A 13,038-nucleotide genomic window follows, 5' to 3' on the forward strand; every position below is an offset into this window, starting at 1 on the left:
GCATCGTTGATGTAGAGCTTGCCGTGATGACTCTTGGTCATCCGGCCCACAGCATAACCCTTGAGTCCTTCGAAGCTGCCCTCCAAGAACTTGAAACCATCGTGCGATAGCCCCACGGTGGGCGCCAACTGTCGTGGTTTTGTCACGGCAGATGTCCTAGAGAAAGGACTTAGTCGTGGAGCCATCGCTACGGGTTAGCTTGAAGGGGTTAAAGCGAACAAGGGACGCAAGAGAGTTTTATACTAGTTCGGCCCCTTCGATGAAGGTAAAAGCCTACGTCTAGTTGTGATGGAATTGATGTGGTTTCGATGACCAGGGAGCGAATACGCTTTGCCTGAGTCTCGAGTTGTCGTCCCTGAACCGCCGCCGGGTCGTCCCCTTATATACATGGGTTGACGCCCGTCGGTTTACAGACTCCGAGGCCGCCTCATAATCGTGTCCGGCTCGGTCTCTGCTACGCATATCTTACAACACAAGTTTACATCTCAATGCCGGTTTGTGTCTACATGCCTTAAACCGGCTTTGGGCCCTGGGCCTTCATGAAGACTACTGGAATCAGGCACTTTGCCAGCAGATGGCAAACGGTCGGCTGAATAAACTCTGGTAAAGGCTTCTTTGCCGTCTGCTGGCAGATGGCAAAGAGCATGTAGCCTTTGCCATTAGCTGGCCGATGGCAAAGCCTGAGGAACGGGGTTAGCCATGTTAGGAGGCTAATGGCGTGCTTTGCCATCCGCCAGCAGATGGCAAAGGCTGCAGGCTCTTTGCCATCTGCCAGCTGATGGCAAAGGCTGCAGGCTCTTTGCCATCCGCCAGCTGATGGCAAAGGCTGCAGGCTCTTTGCCATATGCTGGCGGATGGCAAAGAGAACAAATAGGCCAGACGAGCGCTTCACAGGTTGCTGCCACGTGGCCTCTTTGCCATCTGCCAGCCGATGGCAAAGCTCTTTGCCATCTGCCAGCAGATGGCAAAGTGCCTATATTGCCTCATTTAATTTTGTTTTTTCTTATATCAATTCATTTTCACAGAAAATCAAACATAGATATATATATATATATGACCAATATAGCATATTCAACACACATTACCAATAGTCATGAACGCAAATATATCCAACACATGTTACCAATAGTAGCAAGTTTCATCCATATATATACATAGTTTTATCAATATTACACAGTTTCATCATAGGTAGCAAGTTTCACAAAGTCAAAACAAAAACTAAAGACAAGCACTCCATTAACCCAAGCTTCCGTGATCTGAAGCAAATCTACAAAATGGGAAAGAAGAACGTTAGAAGAAGAAGACTAGAAGAAGAAGATTATTATGATGCAACTAAAATGTGAAGATTATTATGATGCAACTTATATCTATAAAATAGGTCATTTTGGAGCTAAGTATGGTTATTATGTCATTTTTGAGCTAGCTAAGCATACTAAGTCATTTTGGAGCTAGCTAAGCATATGAAGTCATTTCGGAAATAAAATATGTCATTTCGTAAGCATATTATGTCATTCTAGAGCTAGCTAAGCATATTAAGTCATTTGGAGGAAAAATGCTAAGTATAGGTCATTTTAGAGCTATCCTAGGTTAAATAGGTCAATTTTGAGCTAGCTAAGCATATTAAGTCATTTTGGAGGAAAAAAATGCTAAGTATAGGTCATTTTAAAGCTATCCTAGGTTAAATAGGTCATTTGGGAGCTAATTAAGCAAAGCACTAGGCAAAACTTACCGTCAACCCGTAGGTGAAGGATCGGGGTTCTTGCTCGCGGTAGTGGCAGACGGAGGAGGATCGGGGTTCTTGCTCGCGCCAATGGCAGACGTCGATGCTTGTCGGGAGTTATGCTGCACCAAATTAAAGATCATTTGCAATGTCTCATTAGCATGATGCAACTCAAATGTGAAGACTAATAAGTAATGTCCATTCAAATGAAACTCACCGTGTCCGCCGAAGCAATGACTGGCATCGGCGGATGGGTCTGACCGTTCTTCTCGCACATGGACTGCACATTTGGTTTTGACGAGTCAGTCATATTAGTTACTAATGAAAGGAACATTGCGTGCATGATTTAGCTAATATGCATAAGAAACTTACCGCGAAGAGCTCGTATATGGCCCGGTTAGCCAAGTCGTTCCGGTTCCTCTCCTCCTCCAAAAGCCTAGCCGTCCTCTCCTCAATCTCCCTCTCCCTCTCCGCCGCCTGCCTCCTTTCCTCCGCCAGAAGCTCCTGGGTCTTTGCTCTCTCTTCCTCAATAGCAGCCTGCAACACCACTCCTCTTTAGCATTGTAATCATCGACGGCGGCGGACGAAGGCGAGCAGGGCGGGGATGGCTTCACAGCTTTACGAAATAAAAGACATACATGCACGTTTTACTAAACATATTCATTTGTTTTTTTTCATAGTACAGACGCAGACGCTCGACATATGCATACACTCACTCATATGAAGTTATGAACAGACACACGCACACCCTATCTCTATGAGCACCTCCGATAGACTGAGCCGGGACATCATTTTGAGATTGACGGAAACGTCACAGGCGCCTTCATAGTCTCGTAGTCAGCGGGAACGTCTTCTCCCACTGTTCGCACATTGTCTGAATGCCTATAATTAATCCAGAAAAATGCAACCCCAGTGACAAGTCTAGGCCTTGAACTCTAGTGGGTTATTTCCACCAAAGAGAAACTAACCATCTAAGCTACGCTCAGTAACTTGTTCATTTGCTAGAGTGCAACTTATTATGGACTATGATATCACCAAAGAAAAAAAAAAGAATAATATATCTTATGGAGCAGACAAGGAGGTTCAGATGTCGGAAATTCAATTCGGCTCTTGGAAGCATATGTGCTACTGCGCAACAAAAAATGTTTTTGCAAATGTCACTCAAATGCTAGATACAAAATTTTAGGGGAAAATTTTAAGCATTTTGACCCGTGCAAAAAAAAAAACAAGCTGAACGCCAAATGTTACATTTAAAGGCAAAGGTACATTGTTCTCCTGTAATTTACATAGCACAATTTGACCGAAGAAATGTAAATACATAGGCTTGTCCAAATATGTGAAGCATAGTAAGTCATTACCAAAAACCGCCAGAAAAAGAGCACTCTCTCAACTATAGCATTTGTGGTGTGAACCTAAAGCACATGCTCTGCTCAGTAAGAGATTCATTAATTAAAATAGGGAGGAGGAAGCAGAGCACACCACACAAGCTTGCATATATACATAAAGGAATTAGGGGAAGCTCACCATGGAGTGTTGGCATTAGCCATGTTCATTGTCGCTTCACAGGTGCGGTCACAGGTGCGTCGCTTCCTAAGCCGCTTTGGACGCCTCTCCAGGCTACGGCACCATGCATTGCGCTCACCAGTACCGCACCAATAAAAGAGACTTTAACCACCAGCCCTTGGCAAGCGAGCCTTCATTGGCGCCACCCTATGGCACCACCTGAGAGGTGATTGGGGCGGTGCCAGGTTGGTACACGTGCTTTCATATTCTTGTTTACAATTTGTGTGGGGTTGCTGCATAGAAGCACTGGCTCTTCAATGTATTATAGCAAAGTGTGATTATCTATTACAAGCAGGGGACATCTATTCAGAGCACAACTACAAACAACTGATAGCATAAATTCTGTAACAGATAATTGATCATGTTGGACAAGTGGAAAAGCTCAATCAGCATGGAGGTGGGCATTGTCATGCGTCAGCGAGGAGCCTTGGGAGATCAGCTCGGCGCCCTCGGGCCATGGCTGCACCGTCGGAGATGTGGTGTTCGCATGGAGAAGACCAAGATGCCACCTCTGGTTTCCAGCGCGAGCGTCACCAGTAGACATGGAATTACCTTTAACCCAGGACTTCCTTTGTCAGATGTAATAGTGCAAAACAATTAACCTTTCAGTGTAAGAGGACATAACCCATATTTAACCATTTGATTTTCTCCTATAAGTGAACAAAAGGATGTATGTCAGTGTACTTGAAAATAGATCAATTTGGTAACAAGACACCATGAATTTGTAGTACTGCCCAACACTGATAACACCCTAATATTTAAAATAATTTTGGATGGCGGGTGGACGAGACAAACTTTGTTGGCCTATGAGTGAAAACAAATAGTGTTTGCCTTATTAATGTTTTAAGTAAAAGAATAATTAACCGAGGCATGAATCTTGAGAAGATTACCGAGGCTAAATTGAGTGGCACACCATCGAGATGCATGACGGGACGACAAGCTCGGCTCCTGGCGATGGGCGGCATGTGGCCATGTGCGTCCATGCCTAAAATGACCAGCATCCCGACAATGGCAAAAACATGGCCGAACTTCTAATCTGCGCACTTGAGCTGATAACCCATATTTAACCATTTGATTTTCTCCTATAAGTGAACAAAAGGATGTATGTCAGTGTACTTGAAAATAGATCAATTTGGTAACAAGACACCAAATTTGTAGTACTGCCCGACACTGATACCACCCTAATATTTAAAATAATTTTGGATGGTGGGTGGACGAAGACAAACTTTGTTGGCCTATGAGTGAAAACATATATTGTTTGTCTAATTAATGTTTTTAATAAAAGAATAATTAACCGAGGCATGAATCTTGAGAAGATTACCTAGGTTAAATTGAGAGGCACACCATCGAGATGCATGACGGGACAACAAGCTCGGTGCCCGGCGATGGGCGGTAGGTGGCCATGTGCGTCCACGCCTAAAATGACCAGCATCCTGACAATGGCAAAAACATGGTTGAACTTCTAATCTGCGCACTTGAGCTGATAAATCTCTGGAGTAGAAGATAAAGTAGATAAAGTGAAGACTGCATATACCAACTATGTGCAAAATCTTGACCAAGAATGATAACAAAGACTCCAATTCCAACAAGCATTACCTGATGCAGAAGAACAAACGTTGAAATGCAGTTAAATTTTGAACAAAAAAATAGAAGTTCAACAAAACTATTGACGAATTGCAGCGATGTATAATTACTTGTTATAATGTGGTGGTATCACGGAAGAAATGCATTGAAACATTAAGTTCTGCTAGGCATAGTTCAGAGTTTTTTTGTTGGAAGATAACAATGCACACATAAATCAATCTTACTGAATTTGTTACATGCCCACATCCGAAATATTATGACTATAAGCATTTTTATCTATTAAAAGAAAAGATCATTAGGCAACAGTACAAGCCACCCAAAAAAGGATGAAGGAACCTTTTTATATGTCTGACAAATGTTCCGGTAATTAGAGATAGCTTAGTCAATACACGATTAGTCACTTATGATCTGCACATCTTATCCTGCTTGACTACCACACTATCTTGCATCTTGGACCTAGTGTCACTTTCACATTCAGGAAGTTGATCCGGTTGCAGTGTTAGAGAGCACATTTGCATCTTATCCTCATCTTATTCTCAGCTTTCTGAATATATAAGCAGCAGAGCATGAACATGTACAGGGAGAGGTGGTCGGGCAGCAAAGAGGGCATCACCTTCGCAAAATCGGAAGAGGTGGTCGGGGAGGCAGAGAATCGACACAGCCGCCGGGTTCTTCGGTGGAAGACGGCGAGCAGGACGGGGATGACTTGTTGGGGACGGAGGAGCCGGTCGGTGATGGCGGCAGACGAGGGCGGGGATGTGTGGTCGGGGACGGAGGAGATGGTCCGCGACGGCGGCGGACGAAGGAGAGCAGGGCGGGGATGGCTTCACAGCATGGACGAGCGGCGGCTGCCGGCGCTGAAGGTGCAGTCCGCCATGGCTGCTGCGTGCGGCGGCTAGGGTTGGGGGAAGGGGAAAGAGCCTCGAGGGTTGGGGAAGGGGCAGCGCCGCGGCCTGGAACGGTGGAGGGGCGGGCTGCGGTGGCGGGGAGGGGCGGGCTGCGGTGGCGGGGAGGGGCGGGCCGGTGGCGGTGCTGGTCGGCGTTGGGAACGCGGGGCTGGGGCGCGCTGGTGGCTGGGAGAGGTGGGGAGAGAGAGAGGGGTGGGGCCGGGCTGGGAGAGAGGGGAGGAGATTTTTTTGTGAAAAAAAGAGGGGAGGAGATAGTCCCACTTCTTTGCCATCAGCCAACGGATGGCAAAGGCCCACATCTTTGCCATCAGCTAACAGATGGCAAAGCCCCACCTCTTTGCCATCAGCCAGCTGATGGCAAAGAACCTTTGCCGTCGGCTGGCAGATGGCAAAGAGGTGGGGCTAGTGGGCCGTTACATCTCCGTCATCCACTGGGCCCCACCCACTTCTTTGCCATCTGCCAGCAGACGGAAAAGATTCTTTGCCATCTGTTGGCAGACGGCAAAGAGGTGGGTTGATTGGCCGTTACAGCACTGGACCCCACCCACCTCTTTGCCGTCTGCCAGCGGACGGCAAAAATTCTTTGCCATCGGCTGGCAGATGGCAAAGAACTGACTGATGGCAACCAGGTTCTTTGCCATCTGTCAGTTCTTTGCCGTCTGTTTTTTGTAAGCAGATGGCAAAGACGTTCTTTGCCATCCGCTAGCAGACGGCAAAGAAATGACTGATGGCAAATTCTCTGTTTCCAGTAGTGGAGCGTCACCGTCTGTCTTCATGGGCTTCAGATACAGAAGAACTACTTATGAAGTTAACCCGGCCTCTCCTGGCCGGTTTACGCCCAGTGGTAATATCCCCAACAGTAAGTAAACCGACTCCAAAACAGTTCTAATGGTAATTTTTCTCCGTTTCGGAATATTTAAGAAAATAGAAAAAATAAGAAGCAGTCTGGGAAGGACACGAGGCGTCCACGAGGGTGGAGGGCACGCCCTTCCCCCCTGGGCGCGCCCCCTGCCTCGTGGGCACCTCGTGTGCTCTCTGGACTCCGTTTTCTTGCACGATACTTCTTTTGGTCGGTAAAAATACATTATATAATCTCCCGAAGGTTTTGACCCTCGTATCACGCAAATATCCTCTGTTTTTGTTTTGAGCTATTTCTGTAGCAGATTTGGAGCAAGATGTCTTCTCAAGAGTCAGTCGGGGAGAGTCGGGTGTCTCATCCGACACTGGGACCAGGAGCAAACAGCGATGCTGACCACTTTGGGGCATCAACGGAGGAAGAGATGGAGGCCGACCTGAAAAGGATAGCTACCATGGAGGAGGATCAAGAAGTTACTTCTCGTTTCTGAGCCGGATTCACGATGGGGGAACTACAGAGCTCAGCTATTCCAAACTCGGTCATCCCTTCCAATGTTAGATTTCTTTCTTATGAAAATTGAAAAAGAGTGTTACTTGTTCTCCCACAGCTATACAACATCCTTGGGTGAAAGGAGCTTTAGCCATCACGGGCAAGCTCCGTAAGGAAATAATGGACCTCAAGCAGCAAGTCAATAAGCTCGAGGAGGAGAATCGTATTCTGAAAGGCATCATTGCCAAGAATATCACATCACCACCTCCGAAGAAGGAGAACTGAGTATTGGGTATGGGCACTCCCCTTGGCAACTGCCAAGCTTGGGGGAGGTGCCCCGGTATCGTATCACCATCACACTCCTATCTTTACCGTTTTTCTTAGTTCGATCCTTTTGGTAATATCTTGATCTAGTAGAATCAAGTTTTAGTATGATCTAGTTTTGAGTTTTGCTTTATGATCCTTCTATGTAATCGAGTCCGTGAGCTATATATAATAAAGATTAGTGTTGAGTCAAGGGCTTGATTATCTTGCTATAATCCTAAGGGAATAAAAATAAAAGAAAAAGAAAGAATAAAAAAATAAAGAAATCATATTGATCTTATGAATAGTAATGACTTCACATATAAAGAGTATGATGAATAAAAATTGTTGAGAGTTGACAAACATAGTTTTGGTCATCGTTGCAATTAATAGGAAGTAATAAAGAAAGAGAGGTTCTCACATATAAATATACTATCTTGGACATCTTTTATGATTGTGAGCACTCATTAAAATATGACATGCTAAAGAGTTGATGTTGGACAAGGAAGACAACGTAATGGGTTATGTTTTCTTATATCTGAAACAAAGCATATTGTCATGGATCATCCAACATGTTGAGCTTGCCTTTCTCCCTCATGCTAGCCAAACTCTTTGCACCAAGTAGAGATACTACTTGTGCTTCCAAATATCTTTAAACCCAGTTTTGCCATGAGAGTCCACCATACCTACCTATGGATTGAGTAAGATCCTTCAAGTAAGTTGTCATTGTTGCATGCAATAAAAATTGCTTTCAGAATATGTATGATTTATTAGTGTGGAGAAAATAAGCTTTATACGATCTTGTGATGTGGAAGAAATAGAAGCGACGGACTGCATAATAAAGGTCCATATCACAAGTGGCAATATAAAGTGACGTTCTTTCGCATTAAGATTTTGTGCATCCAACCATAAAAGCACATGACAACCTCTGCTTCCCTCTGCGAAGGTCCTATCTTTTATTCTTGTCTCATACTTTATACAAGAGTCATGGTGAACTTCACCTTTCCTTTTTACATTTTATCCTTTGGCAAACACATTGTGTTGGAAAGATCCTGATATATATATATATATATATATATATATATATATATATATATATATATATATATATATATATCCAATTGGATGTAAGTTAGCATGAACTATTATTGTTGACATTACTCTTGAGGTAAAAGGTTGGGTGGAAACACTATAAGCCCCTATCTTTCTCTATGTCCGATTAAAACTACATAACCATAAGTATTGCGTGAGTGTTAGCAATTGTGAAAGACTAAATGATAGTTGAGTATGTGGACTTTCTGAAAAGCTCTTATATTAACTCTTTCTGATTTTATGATAAATTGCAATTGCTTCGATGACTGAGATTATAGTTTGTTAGTTCTCAATGAAGTTTCTGATTCATACTTGACATTGTTAATAGATTGTTACTTTAGTATTAGAAGTCATATGACAATATATATTTATGTTGTTGTTATAAGAATGATCTTGATGCCCTCATGTCCGTATTTTATTTTATCGACACCTCTATCTTTAAACATGTGGACATATTTTTCGTTATCGGTTTCCGCTTGAGGACAAGCGAGGTCTAAGCTTGGGGGAGTTGATACGTCCATTTTGCATCATGCTTTTATATCGATATTTATTGCATTATGGGCTGTTATTACACATTATGTCATAATACTTATGCCTATTCTCTCTCATTTTATAAGGTTTACATGAAGAGGGAGAATGCCGGCAGCTGGAGTTCTGGGCTGGAAAAGGAGCAAATATTAGAGACCTATTCTGCACAGTTCCAAAAGTCTTGAAACTTCACGGAGGCCGTTTTTGGAATTAATAAAAAATACTGGAGAAAGAATTAACCAGAGGGGGCCCACACACTGGCCACGAGGGTGGGGAGCGCGCCCTACCCCCCTGGGCGCGCCCCCTGCCTCGTGGCCCCCTGGCGGGCCTCCGATGCCCATCTTCTGCTATATGAGGTCTTTTACCCTGGAAAAAATCATAAGCAAGCTTTCGGGAAGAAACACCGCCGCCACGAGGCGGAACCTTGGCGGAACCAATCTAGGGCTCCGGCGGAGCTGTTCTGCCGGGGAAACATCCCTCCGGGAGGGGGAAATCATCGCCATCGTCATCACCAACGATCCTCTCATCGGGAGGGGGTCAATCTCCATCAACATCTTCACCAGCACCATCTCCTCTAAAACCCTAGTTCATCTCTTGTATCCAATCTTTGTCCCAAAACCTCAGATTGGTACCTGTTGGTTGCTAGTAGTGTTGATTACTCCTTGTAGTTGATGCTAGTTGGTTTATGAGGTCGAAGATCATATGTTCAGATCCTTTATGCATATTAATACCCCTCTGATTATGAACATGAATATGATTTGTGAGTAGTTACGTTTGTTCCTCAGGACATTGGAGAAGTCTTGCTATAAGTAGTCATGTGAATTTGGTATTCGTTCGATATTTTGATGAGATGTATGTTGTCTCTCCTCTAGTGGTGTTATGTGAACATCGACTACATGACACTTCACCATTGTTTGGGCCTAGAGGAAGGCACTGGGAAGTAATAAGTAGATTATGGGTTGCTAGAGTGACAGAAGCTTAAACCCTAGTCTATGAGTTGCTTCGTAAGGGACTGACTTGGATCCATATGTTTCATGCTGTTTACCTTAATACTTCTTTTGTAGTTGCGGATGCTTGCAATAGGGGTTAATCATAAGTGGGATGCTTGTCCAAGAAAGGGCAGCACCCAAGCACCGGTCCACCCACATACCAAATTATCAAAGTAACGAACGTGAATCATATGAGCGTGATGAAAACTAGCTTGACGGTAATTCCCATGTGTCCTCGGGAGCGCTTTTCTCTATATAAGAGTTTGTCTAGGCTTGTCCTTTGCTACAAAAAGGATTGGGCCATCTTGCTGCACCTTATTTACTTTCATTACTTGTTACTCATTACAAATTACCTTATCACAAAACTATCTGTTACCGATAATTTCAGTGCTTGCAGAGAATACCTTACTCAAAACCGCTTGTCATTTCCTTCTGCTCCTTGTTGGGTTTGACACTCTTACTTATCGAAAGGACTATGATAGATCCCCTATACTTGTGGGTCATCCGTATTGAGATACCGACGATCGAATCTCGGGCAAGTAACATATCGATGACAAAGGGAATAACGTATGTTGTTATGCGGTTTGACCGATAAAGATCTTCGAAGAATATGTAGGAACCAATATGAGCATCCAGTTTCCGCTATTGGTTATTGACCGGAGATGAGTCTCGGTCATGTCTACATAGTTCTCAAACCCGTAGGGTCCGCACACCTTAACGTTCGATGACAATCGGTATTATGAGTTTATGTGTTTTGATGTACCGAAGGTTGTTCAGAGTCCCGGATGAGATCACGGACATGACGAGGAGTCTCAAAATGGTCGAGACATAAAGATTGATATATTGGAAGGTTATATTCGGACACCGGAAAGGATCCGGGGGTCACCGGATAAATACCGGAGTACCGGGGAGTTACTGGAACACCCCGGAGGGTCAATTAGCCTTCATGGGCCTTAGTGGAAATAGAGGGCAGCAAGGGAGCTGTGGGACGCGCCCCCCTAGGCCCAAACCGAATTGGTTTATGGCTTGGGGGGCGCCCCCCTCTTTCCTTCTCCCCTCCTCCTCTTTCCTTCCCCTCCTAGTTGGACTAGGAAAGGGAGAACCTACTCCTAGTAGGAGCAGGATTCCCCCCTTGGGGTGCACCCTATGAGGCCACCGGCCCCCTTCCCTTGCTCCTTTATATACGGGGGAGGGGGCACCCCTAGGACACACAAGTTGATAATTGTTTTAGCCGTGTGCGGTGCCCCCCTCCAAAGATTTCCACCTCGGTCATATCGTCGTAGTGCTTAGGCGAAGCCCTGCACTGGTACCTTCGTCATCACCGTCGCCACGCCGTCGTGCTGACGAAACTCTCCCTCGGCCTCAACTGGATCAAGAGTACGAGGGACGTCATCGAGCTGAACGTGTGCTGAACATGGAGGTGCCGTACGTTCGGTGCTAGGATCGGTCGGATCATGAAGACGTGCGACTACATCAACCGCGTTGTCATAACGCTTCCGCTTTCGGTCTACGAGGGTACGTAGACAACACTCTCCCCTTTCGTTGCTATGCATCACCTAGATAGATCTTGCGTAATCGTAGGATTTTTTTTGAAATTACCGCGTTCCCCAACAGTGGCATCCGAGCCAGGTCTATGCGTAGATGTTATATGCATGAGTAGAACACAAAGAGTTGTGGGCGATAATAGTTATACTGCTTACCAGCATGTCATACTTTGGTTCGGCGGTATTGTTGGATGAAGCGGCCCGGACCGACATTACGCGTACGCTTACGCGAGACTGGTTCTACCGACGTGCTTTGCACACAGGTGGCTGGCGGGTGTCAGTTTCTCCAACTTTAGTTGAATCGAGTGTGACTACGCCCGGTCCTTGTTGAAGGTTAAAACAGCACACTTGACGAAAAATCATTGTGGTTTTTGATGCGTAGGTAAGAACGGTTCTTGCTAAACCCGTAGCAGCCACGTAAAATTTGCAACAACAAGTAGAGGACGTCTAACTTGTTTTTGCAGGGTATGCTGTGATGTGATATGGTCAAGACGTGATGATATATAAATTGTTGTATGAGATGATCATGTTTTGTAACAGTTATCGGCAACTGGCAGGAGCCTTATGGTTGTCGCTTTATTGTATGAAATGCAATCGCCATGTAATTGCTTTACTTTATCACTAAGCAGTAGCGATAGTCGTGATAGCAATAGTTGGCGAGACGACAACGATGCTTCGATGGAAATCAATGTGTCAAGCCGGTGACGATGGTGATCATGACGGTGCTTTAGAGATGGAGATCAAAGACACAAGATGATGATGGCCATATCATATCACTTATTTTGATTGCATGTGATGTTTATCCTTTATGCATCTTAGTTTGCTTAGTTCGGCGGTAGCATTATAAGATGATCTCTCACTAAATTTCAAGGTATAAGTGTTCTCCCTGAGTATGCACCATTGCGAAAGTTCGTCGTGCCGAGACACCACATGATGATCGGGTGTGATAAGCTCTAAGTTCACATACAAGGGGTGCAAGCCAGTTTCGCACACACGGAATACTCGGGTTAAACTTGACGAGCCTAGCATATGCAGATATGGCCTCGGAACACTGGAGACCGAAAGCTCGAGCGTGATTCATATAGTAGATATGATCAACATAGTGATGTTCACCATTGAAAACTACTCCATCTCACGTGATGATCGGACATGGTTTAGTTGATTTGGATCACGTGATCATTTAGATAACTAGAGGGATGTCTATCTAAGTGGGAGTTCTTAAGTAATATGATTAATTGAACTTTAATTTATCATGAATGTAGTCCTGATAGTATTTGCATAACTATGTTGTAGATCAATAGCTCGCGATGTAGCTCCCCGTTTATTTTTGATATGTTCCTAGAGAAAATAAGTTGAAAGATGATAGCAATGATGCGGACTTGGTTCGTGATCTGAGGATTATCCTCATTGCTGCACAGAAGAATTATGTCCTTGATGAACCGCTAGGTGACAGAACTATTGC

The 13,038-nt window shown here is 44.5% G+C and overlaps 1 protein-coding gene across 5 annotated transcripts; it reads right to left on the reverse strand.

Moving 5' to 3' along the window:
* Positions 1-1,094: 1,094 nt before the first annotated feature.
* Positions 1,095-5,973, reverse strand: LOC109759296 (uncharacterized). Of its 5 annotated transcripts, none has more exons than XM_073509210.1 (9): positions 5,481-5,973; positions 4,818-4,879; positions 4,605-4,716; positions 4,174-4,365; positions 3,245-3,933; positions 2,093-2,257; positions 1,938-2,000; positions 1,730-1,842; positions 1,095-1,267 (listed from the first exon to the last, which is right to left on the reverse strand). In XM_073509210.1, exons 5-8 carry the CDS (start codon positions 3,245-3,247, stop codon positions 1,732-1,734), a joined length of 342 nt encoding a protein of 113 aa, XP_073365311.1. In that variant the 5' UTR covers positions 3,248-3,933; positions 4,174-4,365; positions 4,605-4,716; positions 4,818-4,879; positions 5,481-5,973; the 3' UTR covers positions 1,095-1,267; positions 1,730-1,731. The 5 variants fall into 5 exon arrangements, 4 of the variants coding, with proteins under 4 accessions (XP_073365311.1, XP_073365313.1, XP_073365314.1 ...); XM_073509212.1 differs by having other exon boundaries at positions 3,245-3,835; positions 5,481-5,952; XM_073509213.1 differs by lacking the exon at positions 4,818-4,879 and having other exon boundaries at positions 3,245-3,835; positions 5,481-5,919.
* Positions 5,974-13,038: the final 7,065 nt, after the last annotated feature.

Source organism: Aegilops tauschii, chromosome 2 (assembly GCF_002575655.3).
Source record: "Aegilops tauschii subsp. strangulata cultivar AL8/78 chromosome 2, Aet v6.0, whole genome shotgun sequence".
NCBI lineage: Eukaryota > Viridiplantae > Streptophyta > Magnoliopsida > Poales > Poaceae > Aegilops > Aegilops tauschii.